Source organism: Cygnus atratus, chromosome 1 (assembly GCF_013377495.2).
Source record: "Cygnus atratus isolate AKBS03 ecotype Queensland, Australia chromosome 1, CAtr_DNAZoo_HiC_assembly, whole genome shotgun sequence".
Classification (NCBI taxonomy): Eukaryota; Metazoa; Chordata; class Aves; order Anseriformes; family Anatidae; genus Cygnus; species Cygnus atratus.
In genome coordinates this window covers 53,967,394-53,988,033 of record NC_066362.1, presented here as the reverse complement: position 1 = coordinate 53,988,033, position 20,640 = coordinate 53,967,394, and the positions used below count along the sequence as shown (strand labels likewise).

Here is a 20,640-nt window from a genome sequence, read left to right as displayed (position 1 = left end):
CTTCTTTCAGTAGCTGTAGTACCCTCCAGGAATCACCAAATGTCTCATAGCAAAACTGCATTTTCATTTCAGGACTCCATTTCAATATTCTCGCTTATTTCAGTTCCACGTTTTCATCCTTAAAAATAGTCATTTGCTAGTGACATTTTTTCTCTGTAGTCAGATGAGAAACTTGTTTATCTTCAGCATGTTCACTATTAAGGAAGAGTTTAAGAACCAAGAGCCTTTACCCATCCTCTTATGAGGACAAAACTGTAAATTGCTAAGGCTTTGTTGCCACTGTCAAGTTAGGAAGGGGAGGCTGACTTTATAAAACAGTCCATTAAATTGTGTCCTAGTACACTATGTTTGGAAACACCCCAATCTTAATGCTATTAGAATGTCTTTGAAAAAATGAAATGTGAAATGCTCTGTTCAAGTCAGTTACGTAAAGATCTTGCTATAGGCTGCTCTGCATTTGCATCTTTCATTCACTGAATCATTGGGAAGTTCAAAAGATAGCAACCTTGCAGTCTTTTGTACTTGTCTTTGTCTGTTCTTAAGCTATTCCTGTGATCAGAAAGTTTTTAAATTAGAAAAAAATAAAAAAGGTGTTCGTGTGTTACTTAATGTACCAAAGGGATAGCCAGATCTGTAGAATTCCTCGCTCTTCTTAAGTTTGCACTACAGATGAAAATATAACAGAAGGAACGGAACGTGCGTGTGGTCTTTTAGATCGTCATGGTTGAAGCTTAATGGATTAAGACAAACTTCTTCTGTTTGCCAGTATTCAAAGCTTACAGGAGAATTCTAGCCATGCTGTGAAATGTGGATCTTCGCTGGCCCTCACTGAAGAGGGACCTGGAAGTCATTCCAAGGAAGTTCGTTGGTTTAGCTAAGGAACCAAAAGCCTGAGATGAGCACTGAAAGCTGACCCATTCATCTTCTATTAAAACTAATAACAATCAGAAGTTGTGGTCTTCAATTTTGAATACATATATACTTTAAAAAAAAAATAACACTTTTTTTTAAACAAGGTCATTTTGGCTTAATTAGGATTCAGCATGATTTTGTAGAAGGGAGAGCGTTCAGTCTTCATCACAGAGAAGTTGTGGCGGGGCAGTTTTGAGTACTTTAGGATTGCAAACGTGTAGAAAAATAAGTAGAGCTATGGAGAGAACAACATGGAAGTAGTAATGAACTTGCATTATATAGAGGACCAGAAATAATTCTGTAGATGGGGGGGGGAATTCTGTGGGGGTGGGGTGGGGTGTGATCTTGCCTGACTGCTTAAAGTAATGGTGAGAATTATCTGTACGTATGCAAACATTATGCTGCCAGCACTGATAGAGCCTTCATCTGTCATGGCACTAAGTTAATTTATCTGCTTTAAAACTGTATACAAATACCTTGTCAATGCAAATTCAGACTACATAGGATATATTAATAGTTCGCCATGATGGAAGAAAGAGGCCCTACTCCTAGTCATTTCTCCTGCCACTTTCCTTACAGTGACTCCAAGGCTCCTTGGACTTGCACGTTTCCCTGTAGAATGTGCTATGTCAGCAAAAGATAACCCGTAAAGAGGTGGACAGTTTTCTGTTGAGTTAGTGAATACAGTTGACTAAGTTAAAGGACTTGACTGACACAAATGAGGGGTGAAACTCGGAGAATTTGAAGTAGCTAGAGCAGGTGAGAGAGAGGAGGAAAAGTTAGGTCTCTTATTGGCCTCCATTTGATGGTAGAGAGATTAGTTTAATTTTTGACAAAACCATAAACTGAAGTTTCTGGGGTAAATATAGCAGTGACACAAATGTGGGGTAATTAGATGCTGAATACAGCTTGCGTGCTACTACACAGAAATTGCAATTTGTGTAGCTTTGGCCTCTTTTGGTTACTCTTTTCAGTTTAGCTTTGGGAAATAAAGTTACTTGTTTCATAAGGGTATAAAGAAATTCCTGGTAGCAAAATAGACTTGAAAAAGATCCATCTGAAGCTAAAGGATAGACTTCTTCAGCTCTATACATTCATTAGATGCTTTTAGTCTTCAGTCTTTTATCTTTTCAAGTTATAAATTGTAGTTGCTTTGTTGAATCAGTCATTTAGCTGTCAGTCTGCTACTCAACTGCACAAACATGCATGCATCATATATGTTTATGTGTATATGCATGTGTAGACATATATATATTTATTCTAGTTCTACATATAGTATGATTTTAAACATGTTTTTGAGAAGTCTACAACCTGTGCCAGTAATGGCCATGTAGGTCCATTAAGCTAGGTTATCCCCACAGTGCGTTCAGGTGCCCACAAATTGCTCATGGGGAGTGTCTTGGAACATGTTTTTTATTGTTATTTTTAATGGTGTTTCTCAGCCTCCTATTCTTCCAAAGCAACTTTGTTCGAAATGTCTGAGGGAAGTATTAACGTATTAGTGGAAACGATAATCGATGGTGTCAAAAAGTGTTGTTCAGTGCTTGTAGATAGTATCGAGTATTAATGACTTTCTGGGGTCTTTTTTGTTTGTTTGTTTTTCTTCTTTTTAGATTCAACAATTGGAGGTGCTGCTGCTTCAAATTATGCAAATTCCACTTGGGGTCCTGGAGCCTCCTCCAACAGCGGCACCAACGCCAACCCAACTCACATCTGGGACAAGGTGATTGTAGACGGGTCTGACATGGAAGAGTGGCCTTGTATTGCCAGCAAAGATGCTGAGTCTTCTTCCGAAAACACCACCGATAACAACAGTGCCTCGAACCCTGGCTTGGAGAAGAACACTCTGCCAGGAAGCACCACTAGTAACAAAGGAAAAGGAAGCCAGTGCCAGTCTGGAAGCGCTGGAAACGAATGTAATCTTGGGGCCTGGAAATCCGATCCCAAGGCTAAATCTGTTCAATCTTCCAACTCTGCTGCCGAGAGTAACAATGGACTAAGTAATTGGAGGAACTTGACTGGACAAGATAGAATTGGTCCTGGTTCTGGCTTCAGCAACTTTAACCCAAATAGCAACCCATCTGCTTGGCCGGCACTGGTTCAGGAGGGCAGTTCTAGGAAAGGGACTTTGGAATCTGATAGTGGTAGCTCCAATGCACAGATTAGCACAGTAGGTCAGACCTCTAGGGAACAGCAGTCAAAGATGGAAAATGCGGGTGTTAACTTTGTCTCTGGCAGAGAACAGGCTCAAATTCATAACACTGATGGACCAAAAAATGGAAACACTAACTCCTTGAACTTAAGTTCACCAAACCCTATGGAGAATAAGGGAATGCCCTTTGAAATGGGCTTGGGGAACCCTTCCAGGAGCACTGACACCCCTTCACAAAGCACTGGAGAAAGAAAGACTGGGAGTGTTGGATCTTGGGGTACAGCTAGGGGGTCTTCTGGAACTGACACAGTCTCTGGACAGAGCAATTCTGGAAACCATGGGAACAATGGGAAGGATAGGGAGGACTCCTGGAAAGGAGCATCTGTTCAAAAACCTAATGGGTCAAGAAGTGATTCTTGGGATAACAATAACCGGTCTACGGGTGGTGGGTCTTGGAACTTTGGCCCTCAGCATGCAAACGAAAGCAAATGGGGTGAAGGGAACAAATTAACATCTGGGGTCTCTCAGGGAGAATGGAAACAGCTGTCTGGGTCTGATGAACTGAAGATTGGAGAATGGAGTGGTCCAAACCAACCAAATTCTAGCACTGGAGCATGGGACAATCAAAAAGGCCACCCTCTTCCTGAAAACCAAGGCAATTCCCAGGCTCCCTGTTGGGGAAGATCTTCCAGCTCTGCGGGAAGTGAGGTTGGAGGTCAAAGCACTGGAAGTAACCACAAAGCAGGAAGTAGTGACAGTCACAATTCTGGACGCCGATCATACAGGCCTACACATCCCGATTGCCAGGCAGTCTTGCAGACTTTGCTGAGCAGGACTGATTTGGACCCCCGAGTGCTTTCAAACACTGGCTGGGGCCAAACTCAAATTAAGCAAGATACCGTGTGGGATATTGAAGAGATGCCACGGCCCGAGGGGAAGTCTGATAAAGGAACTGAGGGGTGGGAGAGCTCTGCCACACAGACAAAGAACTCAGGGGGCTGGGGCGATGTACCCAGCCAAAGCAATCAAATCAAGTCTGGATGGGGTGAGCTCTCAACCCCAACAGAGTGGAAGGATCCCAAAAATACTGGAGGATGGAATGACTATAAGAACCCCAATTCTTCTAATTGGGGAGGGGGAAGACCAGAAGAAAAATCGTCGTCTTCTTGGAATGAAAGCTCTAGTAAGGATCAGGGGTGGGGTGGACGGCAACCTAATCAAGGATGGTCTTCTGGAAAGAACGGTTGGGGAGAGGAAGTTGACCAAACAAAAAACAGCAACTGGGAAAGTGCAGGAAACAAGCCAGTGTCTGGTTGGGGTGAAGGTGGGCAAAACGAGATTGGAACTTGGGGTAACAGTGCAAATACAGGCTCTGCTTCAAAGGGTGGATGGGATGATTGTAAAAGAAATTCAACATGGAACGAGACGGGTCGACAGCCCAACTCCTGGAACAAGCAGCAGCAGCAGCACCAGCAGCAACAGCAGGAGACTTCTGGTTCCTGGGGTCCATCACCACAAACTCCAAGTAATGGGCGACCTCCAAACCCAAACTGGAACAGCGGACCGCAACCAGCTGCCCCCAAAGATGAGGAGCCTAGTGGCTGGGAAGAACCTTCTCCACAGTCAATCAGTCGAAAAATGGATATTGATGATGGCACTTCAGCGTGGGGAGATCCTAGCAGTTACAACTACAAGAATGTGAACCTGTGGGACAAGAACTCGCAAGGAGGACAGGCCCCACGGGAACAGAGCCTGCCTACTCCAATGACTGGCAAATCACAAGCATCAGGTTTGTTCCTTTCTTGGCAGACTCCTGTATATGAATGTAACCTTCATGCACACGTAGCCTCCAATAATAGTTTTTATTTGATAAAGAAAAAAAATTGAATATTTTATTCTGTATTTAAAGTGTCTTTAATTTGAATCAGTCACTCCTCTGCTGCTTCTGCCTCAGTAACTCTGATCTGAATATTGGTCAGCTTCCCAGGAAAAGAAAATCTGTAAGCTGACAAATATTCTAAGACAGGCTGAATTCTCACAAAGCTTTTATTTAATTACTACAGAAATAGGGAAAAATCCCATACTCAGTCAAAATTTTGTGCTTTGATACAGTTACATGACTTGCTATTGGGTGAGCCTGTGATTTAGTTTCTTAGCTCAATTTGGCACTGCTGTTTGATAAAGAATACTTAGCAAAATACTTTGTTCCTTGAAATAAGGACAAAACCCCACAAATTTAAATAGCTTGGAAATAAATTAAGGTGTTATTGTTAGATAATCCTTTCTCTGACTCGGACATGCTTTAAAGAATACTGTTTCATTTTGATACGTGTTTCAGATATGTCCTTACTCTTTCTGCAGTATATGAAACCCCCAATCATAGAATGGTTTGGGTTGGAAGGGACCTTAAAGATGGTCTAGTTCCAACCCCCCGGCCATAGTCTGGTGCCTTTGGTTAGTTACAAGTTCCCCAGATAGAATAGCATTAGATGTGGGCTCATGTTTAACCTGAAAAGAGGTCAGCACGTTCTCTCTTTTCATCCCTAGAGGTCAGAGCCCACTGTTTGATGTGAACACTTGTCAATTCTGTTTCACCCGCACTATTGAGACCCTGCAGTCCTCAACAGAAGGAATAAAGCAGTAGATTGATGACATGGTGCTGCACTGCAGTAAATAGTTGATTGTCTAAATGGTCTGTAATGAAAACTCTTTCTCCTTTACGCAGTCTGGAGCAAAAGCACTCCACCTGCTCCAGATAATGGTACGTCCGCCTGGGGTGAGCCAAATGAAACCAGTCCCGGGTGGGGTGAAGTAGATGATACAGGAGCATCGACAACAGGCTGGGGGAATGCACCTTCCAACGCCCCGAATGCCATGAAATCTAGTGAGTATAGGCCAGATAACAGTTTCTTTGCAATGGTCCTGGAGATTTTTAGTTTTTGGCTTTTCAATAATAGGTCAACCATGGGGGAATTGTTATCTGAGGCCTAGAAGCTATGTTGAATGTTGTGTAAGATTTTGATGGATGAGTGGTTAAGTGCTTACAGATAACTGGAACCTTGCCTTTTTAAGGTAGTGGAGGCTTTTTTAGTACTGAGTGGTTAAATGGACTGTTCTGATTTGTGCAAGCGTTGAGACACTAGAGCATCTGAGCGAGGAAATGGTCCTTTTTCTTGCATCTGTTCTTCTGTGGCTGCATACCCATTACTTAAGGTATGAACTTGTTACAGGCCGAATCGCCTTTTCTGACCACATCAGGAAAAGGAACGCGCAGTTTATAGAAGGGTTTCACAGTAGAGGTGTGTAACGTGCCTTTGAATGGACCTTTTTGCTGTATGAGTGGAAAACTCTCTCTTAAGAACTGAACTTAGTCTTGTGGTTGAACCTAAACATCTGAATGTTTTCTACATAACCTTCTTAAAAGGTTACTTTCAAGTTAGAGTTTTACTGTATCGAGAGTTTCATTTGCATGGAAATTATTCCTGATATAAGCTGTTTGTAGAACTTTATTTCACTGTTTTTAAGGGAAAAAGGAGCAAACAAAAGCAACTGCTTGACAGTACAACATACCAATGTTATAGCTAAAGCCAAGGAATTTTGGATAAGAAGTTTGTATTAGGAAATAGCAATAATACATGACCGTTACTGAACTTAAGTGATAATACCAACTGTAAAACTGTTTCCAGTTACAAGTTGCTCTTGCAAAGTGTGATCGTTTGGAATGAAATGTTCTGTACAGATTGCATTCTGTTGTGTCATTCTCTCTTCCCCGCACTCCAATTAAATAATTTGGCCATTTATGAAACAAAACTGGAAAAATCCATTAACGTTTATAGCAACCTTCGTTGGGTGCCTGTAGTGCTGCTTGTGCCTGCCAGACAAACTTGGCACTTCTCAGGATGGTAGGTTTTTTTCTAGATGGGTATCTTCCTTCCTCTGTAAAAAGCTACATAAAAGTAGCCAAAATAAGAGGCTCTGAGATACTAGTGATCCATTGAAAATTACATGGGTTTGTTAATACTTGATCTAGTCTTTAAAGACTACAAATGGTCACTTGCTTGTCCTTACTGGTCTGCATATGTGACATAACCTAAGCTATAGCATACGTGTTCTGCTTTGTGTGTAAGCTGTTTCCAGCTCTGGAGGAGCAGAATATAGGGAGTTTCCCTGTTATGGCTGTTTGAGGTTGCGGTGCAGTAGGACACCAGTTCTAAGAGCTGGGATCCTCGTTCTCCTGTGTGACTGCTCTCAACTCTTTTCTGATTGGCACCCATTCAGAATAAAGGAGGAAGCTACATTGCTAAGGGGAGATATTTAATGTATTGGATATGCTGGAAGAAGAAACTGGGACAAAGCCTGCAAAGTTGTGTTTTATGGTTGAAAGTAAAGAGAGGAAATAAAGACTAGCACTGGCTGGAAAAGAAAATGAGAGTTTGGAGCCAAAGAAGGAAGTGGGAGATGAGGTGAGACAAAATTGAATGATCAGAAAAGGTTGTCAAAAGATCTTCCCTGTGTGAGGAGGAGGTAGGACAGGTGAGAATCATGCAACCAAACAAAAAAAATTTAGAGCCTGGAATGAGAGACTGTCAGGAATGGGCATGTTCTTGTTAGAGTGTCTGGACTAGAAAAATTAACTTGAAGCAAAGAAGTCTGAGGCGGAATAAAAATTGCCAAGCTTGGGAGAGTTAGCACTCAGTTGTACTTTGCAGAGAATATTCCGTTCTTAACTTTGGAGAGGGAAGGTCAAGATGGGAATTGTGCCGTTACTGCTGGTGAAAGCCATTGGCATAATATCCCGTTCCTCTGCAATGCTGGCAAACACAGATGCAAATTAGCACTGTCATTATTCATAATACTGTCAATTCCATTGATAGGAGTCCGTGCAGCTGCTATGAAGGTTTCAGCTCAACTAAAGTCATGTGAGTGTCCATATGGTACTGCCTTGTGGAATATATTTCAGTTTGTTGTTGTTTGTAAATTATGACAGACTTTATATATAAACTAAAGGGGGTTGAGAAGTCATGTAGTCAAAAGTCTCCGCAAAGTTAATTTTCCCCATTGTATTACATGTTTCCTGATGATTTTCAGTTGAAAGGAGGTGGGGTTTTGCACAGGACCTGAAATATTCAAAGCCCAAAATGGGTAGTGTTGGTTTGTTTTTTTTCCCCTGTGGCATAATTATTGCTACTGTGTACTCAGTTATCCAATAAGTAATTAAGTTTAATTACTTACATGAGAGTGATTGGTGTGATTCCCTTTGTGCATTTGGTGAATTGAGACATGAAGATTTTGAGAAAATGTATTTTGATTTTGAAATCCCTGTCTGGGCAACTAGGGATTGGGGTTTTTGTGTTTACCTATCTTTGTGTAACTGCACAGGCCATATTAGTTCCATTGTGCGGTGGTATAGCTCCATCTGACCTAGTGTTGCACATTCAGAAACTTAAATAAATGTTATTGCCCACTTATTCAAAAATTTCTTACTTAATTTACCAGCATTGCATAGGAGTTCTCTGACAGAAGTAGGAATAAATTTATCTTTTTCTGTAACACCATTATTTTGTCCTTAGCTTGAAATCTTCCTTTGCCTACTGTAGCTATTCATGCCTCCTCACTCAACATATGGAGAAAATAAAGCAGGAGTTCTACCAACCAGTCATCTTTGCACCACTGTCCAGATTCATGGTCAAGTATCTCAGACCTGAGAGCTGCCAAAGCAGAAAATACTCTATGGTCATGTGGTTAAAACCAGGATCACAGTGCTATATTTAAACACTGTGGCTGGAAATAAGTTAAAGCTTGTAGCCGTTTCTGTGTAAGTAGCATGATTAAAGAAGTAGATTTTTGTGTTTGGACCAGGATGTCTCCTATGCAGTCCTGAGTTTTGATACACAAATCAACAGCTACCTTTCCTGTGAAGTAGCTGAGTTGTTGTTTATGGTGAAGTTTAAGATAGCTCTTAAACTACAGTGAAATGCTGCTGTACTTACCTTCAGCATGATAGAGTTCTCCTTGATAGATTAATTACATTTCAGATTTCTACTGCATCCTTACACCTGATTTCCACACCCAAAGCCCAGACAGTTGGATTAGTCAAGAGGAAGGTGATGGTGATGGAACTCCTCTTTAAAGATGAGTGCTTGGGGAAGAAGTACACAGAATGAGGAGTTGGAGTAGGAAGGAGAGCAGTTGTACAGTGGACAAGATGAGGATTTGGCTTCTTGTTGGCTTGTCAGTAGAGGTTAAAATTAAAAGTTTCCTGACAGCTGATACTAGAGAGTAACAGCAAGAGAAGAAACAACAGGGAGGGACACAGAGTCCTTAGTCTGAATTTATATGACGAATCATACAAAGATTTGGGTTGGAAGGGACCTTAAAAACCACCTGATTCCAACCCCCCTGCCATGGGTTGTGGTTTTCTGCTAATGGTGTCTCTGTTTAAACACAACTGCTAATGAGTCATTTTAGTGACATTGTTGACACCAGAAATTTAAGTAGAGGAGTTTTTGGACACTCAACTAGTTGGTGTTAGATACACTAGAGTGCAACGTCAAGTTCTTTCCTTCAGATACTGCTTAGTTGTTACTCATTAAAGTTGTTTGTTTCTGTACTCTGTGAAAGAGTTCAGTGTGATGGAAATGTTAAGGTTTGGAAGGAAGAGAGGACATCATTCACAAACCTGAACCAGAGTCCTCAGCACCCTTTGTGTTTGCGTGTGTGTGTTCTTGGAGTCTTTCATTTACACTAGAAAATGACAGGTTGCCTTCTAAAGAAATCCAAATGCAGCTGTAGTTACTTAAAGGAAGAAGTCCCTTTGATTTTTTCTGTAAGGATTTGATGTTTCTTTGAAATCATTGCAAAATATGACAGACTACCATGCCACCAGATCTCTTGGATTTTGGGTTTCATACACAAGCTTTTACAGCTGTTAGAGTGCACTTTTTTGGACTTTTTGCGGTTCAGACAATCTCAGCTAATTTTGCAGTGTTAAATCACCTGTGTGGCATCGTGGACTTGCTTTTGAGCTTTCCTTTCTTCTCTGAAGGTTCTAAATCTATGCAAGATGGCTGGGGAGAGAGTGATGGGCCAGTGACAGGAACGCGTCACTCCAGCTGGGAAGAGGAGGAGGAGGGAGGAGTCTGGAACACAGCAGGCTCTCAGGGAAGCAGTTCCTCCCACAACTCAACAAGCTGGGGGCAAGGAGGAAAGAAAACACAAATGAAGGTAAAACACTTGAGTGATTCATAACTGCTGTGTTGTCTGAAAGCGGTATGACTGATGTGTTAGAGCATTTCTAATAGTTCTTCTTCTAAAAGGTATTGCAGAATTCAGCTAGAAAGGTACCTGTTACAGCAGCTAAAGAATGTGAGGTTTCTGGATTTGTTTTAATGTGTTGCACCTGTTGTGACTAATAAATCTGCCAGTAGGTGTCAAATTCTTTCAGTATGTAGGCTGCGTAGCCTAAACGAATTACTAAGCGAAACTGAGCAATAAGTATCCCAAGGCTATTGCTCTTCTCTTGTTGACGCATCTTTCTGTTAGGCTGCTGCTCTTCTCCTTGCACAGCCTGCTGAACTTTGGATTCCACAGCTCCTTTGGCACATGCACTCCTGCTTCTACTGACTGTTGGGTTTGGGTCTGACTTTTATGTTTATTACTGGTGACTTTTGGTCTCAAGCAGGAGCTTGGCTACAGGCTGGAATGAAATGCTTTCTAAGGCTTGTATGTGTTAAAGTTCTCTAGTACAATGATGTTTGGTATTGTATTAATATTAGAAGACTGTGCTTTGTCTACTTCTGATCAGCTATGCAGGGCAGGCTCAAAAGGTGAGTGCAGAGCAGTTTCCAATGATGTGGAAATACTCTTGCGGCATGGTGTGGAGTTCTACTTCTGCAAAAATGATTCTTGTGAGCTTTTTCTTCACTTAAAGGTCTTTTATTTTAACTACCAAACCAATTGTCCTTTTTTTTTTTTTTAAATCAGTATCTTTTCTGGACTGTATTCAGTTTTGGTTTTGATCACCTGCAAATTGCAGTAAGGCCAGATTGAGAGCCAGGTCTGCACAGTGCCCATGTAATAGCAACCGTATTAAAGGGAAGAAGGCCAAGGAGAGACCTCTATGTAATGAATTAAAGAATCTACTAAAGTGTAGCAGGAGAGAAAAACAGCATTCACAAAGCTTTCCAGGTTCTAAAATGGAGCTAAAGGTGTTATAAGCATTCTACACAGCAAGCATTCATCTACGTCGGTATACCTAAAAATGAACAATTCCATGGAGGAAGAAGGAAGTATTTTGTTAAACGTTTCCAACCATGCAAAAACTTAAAGTAATTTGTTAGGAGATGAATTTCTGCGACACTTAAGATTTTCATTCAACACTTGTGCCTCCCAGGGATAAAACAATTTAAGAAATGGAAAAGAAGCTTAAATTTTTTTCCTTTTATTTCTTTGTAGTGCTCATTAAAAGGAGGAAATAGCGATTCATGGATGAACCCTATATCCAAACAGTTTTCAAATATGGGCTTGCTAGTAAGTGAATTATTTTAAATATAAATTCCAACTTTTTTTCTTTTAAAATTTTGTTTTAAATAAGCGAAAAGATCAGTCATTTTACAGTGTGCAACTACATATTTATCTGCATTTATTTTGTAGGCATGTTGTTCATAATACATGTAATAGCTGGATATTCAGCACTTCCTTGCTAGTCAGAATGGTTTCTCAACAAGGAAAAAAACAACTAACTCTTTACTTTATGACAGCTGTAGTTCTACAATTGTAGTTTCCTTGCAAGTAATCAGTGGGCTTTTTTGTAACATGCTGTTTAGAGCAGTCAAGGTAAGGGCCTCAGCTCATGACTGTATTGTCAGATATCTGTCATTTGTCCAAGGCCCTTCAGGTTTCTGAATCTTAGTCGCCTGTCAGAAAAGGAGAGTTACAGCCCTGTGTCTTGGTTATGTTTATTTAAATACTGTGCAGCAAGGTCTTTTTTAGAACAAAAAGTGCTCAGTATTAAATGGTACTTACGGATGAATTGGAAATGTGAATAAATAAATGGGATATCGTAGAGAGAAAAGACAGATCTGCAAAGTAGTACCATAAAAATACTTGCATATAAAAATGTTTAACAATTTCTGACAGCGGTTTGTCAAACATTTTATAGAACATTGCACCAACTGTAATCCTGTGATGCAGGAACAGTATGTAATGCAGGCTAGCAAAAGATACTGTAGAGGTTTTGTGACAAGCCAAGGGCTGCACAGACTGTCACTGACATGGCTCGGATTAGTTTGTAAAGCCTGGTTCTGAGGCTCACATTCAGTCTGCTAGGCCATCGATGCTTCTGAAAGCTATGGGAACACACTGTCCTAGACTGCCAGCTAGAGAGTAACTTGGCAGTGCTTTTCAAGATTTGATGACTTGACAGGTCATGAGGATGAGCTATCATTTTGGCCGCTCTTTCAGTATTTCATCCCCTGACCACTGGAACATGAGGACAGAGGTTCATTTCACAGAGCAGCTGTCTATCCATCTTTCTCTGTCTGTAGCATGTGTTCATGTGTCTGGTTTCATTTCAGTAAACGTGCCACACACAGGGTTGGAGGGTTGGGGTGAAGTGTGTCCAGGGTGATATGAGGAATTTTTATATTCAATACTAATTTAGGATGGAACTCTAATTAGTGCAAACCTGCTTTTCCTTAATTCCACCTTTAACCATCAAGGACTACTTTCTGAAAAATTCCTCAGCATTTCACAGAAGTCGGAAATGAATCTTTTTTTTTCTTTCAGAGTCAAACTGAGGACATTCCAGGCAGTAAGATGGACTTGTCTGTAGGTGCGTATAATTTAATTTAAATGCATTTGAATATGAGATCATGCATAGTATTTTTACATAGTTTGTATGCTGTGCTTTGAAAGATTTGATCCTTACTTTTTAGTGCTCCTCATGAAAGAGGGACACAGTGATAGCATCTGGTATCTTGCTTGCAAGCTTTGAATAGTTGAACAGCTGATGCTGGAATGCAAGATGGGGATGTACACCTGTACAGAACACAGCTGCAGCTTGGGAAAGGGACATCCTATAGGACAGTTTTGATCCATGTAGTTCATATTTATTGTTACTGTTTCAAAAAAGTGAGAGTCCTTCTTTCCTTTATCTCTTGGCAGTAGGACATCCTGATTAGCATAGTTCTCTGGAGGTGATGCAAGGTAAAAGACTATCTGTTGCTGAGTCCTTCAGTTGCTTGCCTCAGGTTATTATGAGCTACTGCTCAGTAGAACCAGATTTTTCACTCTTGATAGCCTCACCACAAATACTGCACAGCTTAAGTGGGATGGGCTGTAGGGAAAACACTATCCTAAATAAGAGTAGCAATGCAATTTTCACATTTAATACTCTCTGATACAACAAGAAAAGACTTTGTCTTGGACCGCCCCAAAAATTTGCCCTTAAAGAATACTAATGCTCTAACAAGATGTCATCTTTTCATCATCCCTTGCAATAGCTTAAGTCACAGCTAAGTTTTTCCCCGTCTTAACCGTACATGAAACCCATCTTAAGTCAGTCTTCCTATGGAAGTAAAATAGGAAGAGAAGTTCTATGTTCTTTCTGAATATATTAGTTGTCTGATAATGAATAAGGCAGTAGCCCACCTGGTTTTAAAATAAAGTCTGTTCCAGCTACAACTTCTCCAGGTAGGCCAAGGAAAGTTCACAGACATTCATGGAAAGTTCAGGGAAAGCAAACCTGACAAATCTCACTTCCGAGGCTTTGCAGAGTGAATACAAAGCCTGTTGGGCACTTGTTAACAGTGGCAATGTATTTATTGTGTTTACTGCACTACAGGTCTAGAAGTGTTAGCCTCTTCATCCATCCATTCAGAAACAATGATCTCTCACGATATCAGCATCAGCCCAGAGCAGCATAAAGCTTGTCAAATCAACTATTTTGATACAGAGAGGTCTTGGTATTCTCCACTGAATAGAATTATTTTTAAGGCAGGCTTATTTTTATCTTTTGGAAGTTGTGTAGTTTGATAAGCTCTTGCAAACAGGGACACGGAGGGCCAGTCTAGCCACTTGAGCCACTCAAGATCTTCTGAGTGTACTTTTTGTGTAGTTGTGTAATCTGGACATTTTGACAGTTTCTTTGGCATTTCAAATGAGTATTTGTTAAGTTAGTGCAGGGAGGTGGGGATTCACAGTGCAGGTGTCTGGTTTGTTCATGGTTTACTTTGTCTAAATAGAGTTGTGGAAGAATTGAAATTATTGCTAAGTAACTTTTACTCAATGAACAAACGAACATAGTTCAGTTCTGTGTGTGTGTAAGTGGCAATGGCAAGACATCTGGTCTGATGTCAACCCTCTTTGCACCAGTGCTGTCAACAGGTTTAATAATTCCTCGCCTGCAACTATTGTAGCATCATTCTGCTAATGTAGCTGATGTTTTCTGAGCCAAAAAAATTCTGTTATCTGGAACATCCTTTAATCTTGTTACTGAAGGTAGAATTGCAATAATCAAGGCTTAAGTCTTAACATCAGCTCCAAATTTAGTATTCCGATGCAATCTGAACAGCAGTAATGTTTCTTAGCTTAAAAATTATTACAGTCATAAAATGTATATTTTTCTGATGTATCATGCATTATAGAGGATTAAAGAGAAGTTCCTTTTTTCCACAAATTGCTTTCTTCCTCTGAACAGTGAAGGATCCCAGTAAGAGATGTTAAAACCTGCCTTTGTATAATACAACATAGCCCTGGGGAAAGTAGCAGATTTTTTTTCTCCCCACTTCAGCCTCATACAGCCTCTTCCATTCACGCAGTGTTTGTATCATGCTTCTCTAAAGATCTTTTAGGTAGAGATAAGAATGTTCAGTTCTCATCTGCCTTCAGCTGCTGCTGCTAAAGAACAGATCTAAGAATATACAAATGAAGAGGAAGGTAGCCTTGGCTTGTGCTGATTATAGCTCTCCTGGTTCTTTATCTCCAAATTAAACTTTTGGGTCTTTGGAACTTCCGGCTCTCAGGGATCTTAAAGGCCATCAGACCTTGTGAGGAAAGGTAGCTGATGCTCAGCGTATCCTGTGAAATCGCTGCAGAAAGGTTGCATGCGTTGTCTTGATGTGTCACATTTCTGTTCTTTAGGTTTAATGTGTCCATTAATGGGGATATCCTTGATCCTTGGTACAGGAGTCTATTATATAGTTTGTATTCCATTTCAAAGAGTAAGAATGTAACTGAGACCTTCCTACAGTTTTTGTTGTTACTTTCTTTTTTGCTTAGCAGTTCTCTTTTTGCTTATGGCTCATGCCTTTGAAAAGTATAAGCTGTTTGCTCAGCCTTAATCTACTTCTAAACCTCAAAAGTTGGGCTTACTTATGAGGTAGGCTTGTTCTTCACGCAGTTTTCAGTCAGGATTACAATGTACCAGGCTTTACTAGCCAGGGAACTCCAACATTATATTTTCAAAGTCCGTGGATAAATGCACATTGATCTCTGTTAAATCTATGCTTGGAGACTATGCATATAAAAGAAAATTTTGGCTTTTGTATGCACAGAGCAACTTGGCTCTGATTATCATGCATCCTAAAATAGGTCCAGTTGTCATAGTAATTGCCATAGTAATTCTTACTATGTTGATCTCAGTCTCCTTTTTGAAAAACGTGTTGCTTTGGTTGCAAGGTGCTAAACTGCCTAAGAGAAAAGAGGTGGATCAATAGAACGCCTTAGGCAGATCTTTTTCTCTCCTTTTTTATCAAATCCCTTCAACAGATAGCTTGTTGAACTTTAAAAATAGGATACAATTATCTACTGAAATCTCTCCCAGTATGTAAGTCCTGAGGCGTGAAGTTTGATAATACAGTAAGTAGTGTGTCACGACCACTTAAATGGGGAATGAAAAGATAAAATATTGAAAGCCACCTTTGTCTTTTTTTCATGTATTAGCTGCAGTTTTTGCAGATGATAGAATTCTTGCATCATCCATAAGGACTGGGAAATTCATTTCCAATTTCTGTTGATTCAAATACAGTTCATGCAATTGTCTATTGTAAATACATTGCAAAGCCCTAACCAGATAGGGCACTTGGGTGCAACACCTCAATGTGTAAGCGCATGTGCATGCTGAGTAATCTTGGATGATGTAACTTCATGGCAAAGATGTAAAACCAGTATCTTTAAAACATTTTAATTTTTGTGGTCAATCAGAAAACATATTTCAAACGGTTTTCTTTAGCATTACTTTTACCGCATTGGATGTACATATTTTTATCACATTGAGTCTCTTGTTGCAAAAGCAACATTGTATGGAATTTGTATGGAATTCAGTCAGATATTTCCTTTAAGCTGTGTGCGTGTGGTGGGGGAAGATATACTTCACAGCTTTTTTCCTCACTAGGGTATGAACGTGGTCTTTCAATCTCGTTTCATTTTGGAGTTTTCACCATGTTTCTTATAGCTGTTAATAGTTGGGAGAAAAAATCCAAGAAACAACGAAGTGTCTTCTCTTACGAAGATGATTGGACTTTTAACATGTACTGCAGTTCTACACATAGAGGATTTAGGGTTTCATATTTATTCATACACAAGTGCTGTTGCTTACTGTTGAGGATAAAACCTGAACTTTTCAGATTTTAATGGTCATCTTGTACCGTCTAAGGTAAAGCTGGTCTTCAGCCACCTGCATTATTTACAGCTTTTGTTAGCGAGTCCAAAAGACAGATTCTCACAATGGGTTTCAAGGTTGCATTAGAATTTTCTATGAGTGAGATAAATGAATGCTATCATCTCTTAGCAACGCCCTGTTTATACTGAAGTTTAAGCAGCTGCCTCAGCACTAAGTGGCGTATCTGTGCTCGAAGCCTTTGAAGGCGCTGTTTAATGCCCTTCATATTATTTAACGAGCCATGTTGCATGGCATCATCTAGTAATGTTCAAGGAGTTGATTGGGTCATCAGGATAACTGAAGAGACAAAAGCGTGTTTCTGCTGCTAAGTCATCTTGAGTTGGCATTGACCCAGTTTCATATCAAACAGTGATGCAACTCTTGTCTCCCTTTCATTTTCTTTTCAAGCAACCAATAAACAGCGCTGCCTGTCTAGAATTAAAGCACACAGCCTTTTGGTAGTGCTTAGCTGGCATTGTGCATAGTGCTTAGACGTAGATATTGACAGGATTTAAGATGTACGTGATATTTTGCGACTGCTTTTGCAGAGCCAGTTCTAGCGTTTTAGGATATATTAGAAAGGCATGAGCTCATCCAGGTCAGTATGAGTCCAGTTACAAGCCAAGATATGGAGGTGATATGTCAGTGTTTTTGTGATAGATGATGTTGAAGGCATCTGAGAAGATTGAAACTGGATCAACTTTCAAAGCTGTGCCAAAAAGAAAAATCCATGCAATTAGTGGTTGAATTCATAGGTCGTCGTCAATGACATACCTATAGATATTAACAGTTTGCAATTGGACATTAACAAGAAATACTGGCTTTGAAAGCTTTTTTTTCTTTTTTTTTTTGAGAAGGTAAGTGTTTTGAGGATCTCAGAGTGATTAGTTGTCTGCTGTATGTTATAAAGACTTCAATGTTTTGTCAGTGGTAGGATATCATATCCATCACCAGCTTCCTTTGCTGGAAGATGCATAAGTTTTGGTTAAATGTGGTGACAGGTTTCTTCAACTGTTCTTGGAAAGGCCATCTGTGCTCCTAAACCCAATTATTTAAAACTAAAAATACCAATAAAGCTTTTTTGTACCATGTTGCTCATATTTTAAAATTGAGATGTTTTCTATCTACTTCAACATAACACTGTTCATCTAAGTGCAAAATACAACAAATCGAATTGTTCCTTGGCAGCAGCTCAGAGTGTAAGGTAGAAAAATTCCTTCAGTCAGGACTTGGCTGATGACATGCTTCTAAAGAAAGTGTCTTGTCCACTGTGTATGGTGGTTTTGTCATTAATATCTCTTCCTCTTGCTTCATCAGATTACTCACTAAACAAAGGCAGGAGACTGAAGAGGTTGTTTGAAAAGTCTCTCTGTTACTGGTTGTAGAATTATTACATACAAGCTGAGAGAGATCGGTTGTCTGGTGCAGGGAAGTTATGCTAGGCCAGATTATTGGTGTTCAAGAATGAAGTCCACATTACTGTAGGAAAATTATGATCAAATTCTTTATATCTCTACATAAATTGTAAGAAATACTTTACATTAAATTACTTAAAGTAAATTGGCTTGTTCCATCTTAAAAATGAAACTTCCTGTTTTATTTTTTCGGCATCTGTTAATAGGAACTGTGTGCTTTGCTAAGTGGTAAGACAAATGGAATTTTTACAAGACATATATATACACAACAAACCTGATCTTAAAGATGTTTTCTTCGTCTGTGAACCTGCTGTCATGAAAGACAGCAGAGATTGTCACTAATTTTGCCGCCTTTCCTCTTTTTTCTACAGGTGGTCTCCCAGATAAGAAGTTTGAGGTAGATAAACGAGCCATGAATCTCGGGGATTTTAATGACATAATGAGAAAGGATCGATCTGGGTTCCGTCCACCTAATTCCAAAGACATGGGAACTACAGATAGTGGGCCTTATTTTGAGAAGGTGAGAGAAATATCTTTAGATAAATTAAATTCAGCCTCTGTTTTTGAGGTCCCAGTTTTTGTCCTATTCTTCTGGAAGTGCTAAAAATTCAACAACCTTGGATGAACTCAACAATAAAAGGTGTGAGGGAGTTATGTTTGTAGAATGAATGTGTTTATAAAACAGGTGTCAGGTATGCATAGGCAAACTAGATTATCTGATTAGAATAATGCTTTTTATTCTAGAACAGACTTCTCTTTACACGGAGAGGAAGAAATTATTTTGTTTTTCTTGGAAGGGTGAATGACTGGTAGTAATGAAATTCATTACAGGTTTCATCACAGTGATTCTTATGGCTACCGATTACAATCGTCTACTGTAAAAAAAAAAAAAGTTTAGATCAAAGTAAACATAAGTAATCACAGTCTTCCAAATTTTTTCCTGCTTTCATGTCTGTGATTTATTGGAAACACCCTTTCTAAATTCTGTAACCCCTTTTGCTGTATGTCCATGTACTGTGAGCTTCTGTATGACATCTGTTTTCTCTGTGACATCTGTTGTATGTTATGGTAGCATTTCTTTCATATTCTTGTCTATTTTAAGTAGAAGCTTTCAATGTTGTTATCAAATATTAATTGCTTCACATTATGAATTGGAAAGTGTCCAATAGATTCAAAATGTTATTTTTTTTTAAATACAGTTTATCACATGTAAAATGGAAAAGGTTTAAAAATTCTGTAGGCGTTTTGGTGTCTGAATTTTTTTTAAAAAACTCCTCCATTTTGGTATAACAGGCCAAAAACAGTTTAGTTAACTCCCTCTGGTGGCCCATTTAATAAATACCACGAGTAGAGCTAATGCTTTCTGAACATGGATTGTGTTTGCAGGTGTGTGGTAACATTAGGAATTAATTCAAGATTTATTTCTGTAGTGGTAATAGCCACTGTCGGAAGTGAACCTTCTTACTCAAAATATATTTTTAAAAAGAAAAAGGATTTTTTAGGGATTCATTGAGCGTTTCCTTGGACCAAAATCTGAATTGTCAAATGATCGTTTGAGTTGGAAGTTGTGTCCTTGTAATTGCTATTACAGATTAACTTTGCTTCTTCCTAGTCACTCACCGTCCCTCTTTCTCTCCTCTTGCGTTCTGTTGCTTCACTAACCAACTCCTGCTGTTGGCTAACTGCTGCTTCAGCTGACTTTGCCTTTCTCCAATCAAGATGGGTGCCTTGGGGATGAGGCTCCCTGCTCTCCCTTCTCCCCTTCTCCCAGCTACAAGCTGTCTCCCTCTGGTTCCACACTATCCAACGTCGGCCTTGGGGCAATCGGCTCAGGGCTCAGTCCCCAAAACTTCGCTGCTAGACAAGTAAGCAGGCCACCTTATAAGATGCATTGTTATATGGCTGCAACCTGGGCTTAATCCCGGTTAGTTGGTTGCTTGCATTTCTTTTCCTACCAAATAAATACAGCTAATGGAAATTTCAGCTATACCCAGACACTGAGAATTGATCCACTTTGGTTGCTGTCATCAAAATGTATTCCTTCTGGTTTTGTTGGCCTCTTACTTCCTGAAACACGGTGCAGCAGCAGACAGATTTGCTTTTCAGAAGTCATGAAGTTAATGGAGAGCTTTCTATTTTAACTGATGTTTTAAAATCTAGTTAGAGGCTGGTGGTTTGCCCCACCATCCCCCAACACTGAATTTTTTCCAGACTCCACCCAGTGACCTCGTATGCAGGAATGTGCCTTGAAAAATTTGCAGTCATTTTGCGTTGTGCCTGTTCCCTACTCCCCTCCCCACAGGCCATGGAAAGGATTGATTTAGCAGCCTTTAAAAATGATTGAAGTAGTGATGTTCTCATTCTGTATATGGAGGAGTGGCAGGTTAGAAAAGAAGTAGTTAACTGTAGTTGAGAATAATTCATGGCTATTAATTATGTTTTGCATTATACTAGGAGAAAACACTGCAGGAATGCTAGGAAATGAAAGGACAGAACCAAAG

The 20,640-nt window shown here is 39.8% G+C and overlaps 1 protein-coding gene across 33 annotated transcripts in view; it reads left to right on the top strand.

Moving 5' to 3' along the window:
- The window catches only part of TNRC6B (trinucleotide repeat containing adaptor 6B), a 144,991-nt gene that overhangs the window by 96,625 nt on the left and 27,726 nt on the right, over nucleotides 1–20,640 (top strand). For 17 of the 33 annotated variants that reach the window (XM_050709597.1, XM_050709620.1, XM_050709566.1 and 14 more), the window contains 7 exons: nucleotides 2,526–4,853; nucleotides 5,790–5,948; nucleotides 7,939–7,983; nucleotides 10,110–10,288; nucleotides 11,519–11,593; nucleotides 12,851–12,896; nucleotides 18,511–18,659. In XM_050709597.1, the coding sequence (XP_050565554.1) occupies nucleotides 2,526–4,853; nucleotides 5,790–5,948; nucleotides 7,939–7,983; nucleotides 10,110–10,288; nucleotides 11,519–11,593; nucleotides 12,851–12,896; nucleotides 18,511–18,659 (2,981 nt within the window). The remainder of the gene's footprint in view (nucleotides 1–2,525; nucleotides 4,854–5,789; nucleotides 5,949–7,938; nucleotides 7,984–10,109; nucleotides 10,289–11,518; nucleotides 11,594–12,850; nucleotides 12,897–18,510; nucleotides 18,660–20,640) is intronic. The other 16 variants (XM_050709636.1, XM_050709619.1, XM_050709600.1 and 13 more) reach the window with 2 other exon arrangements.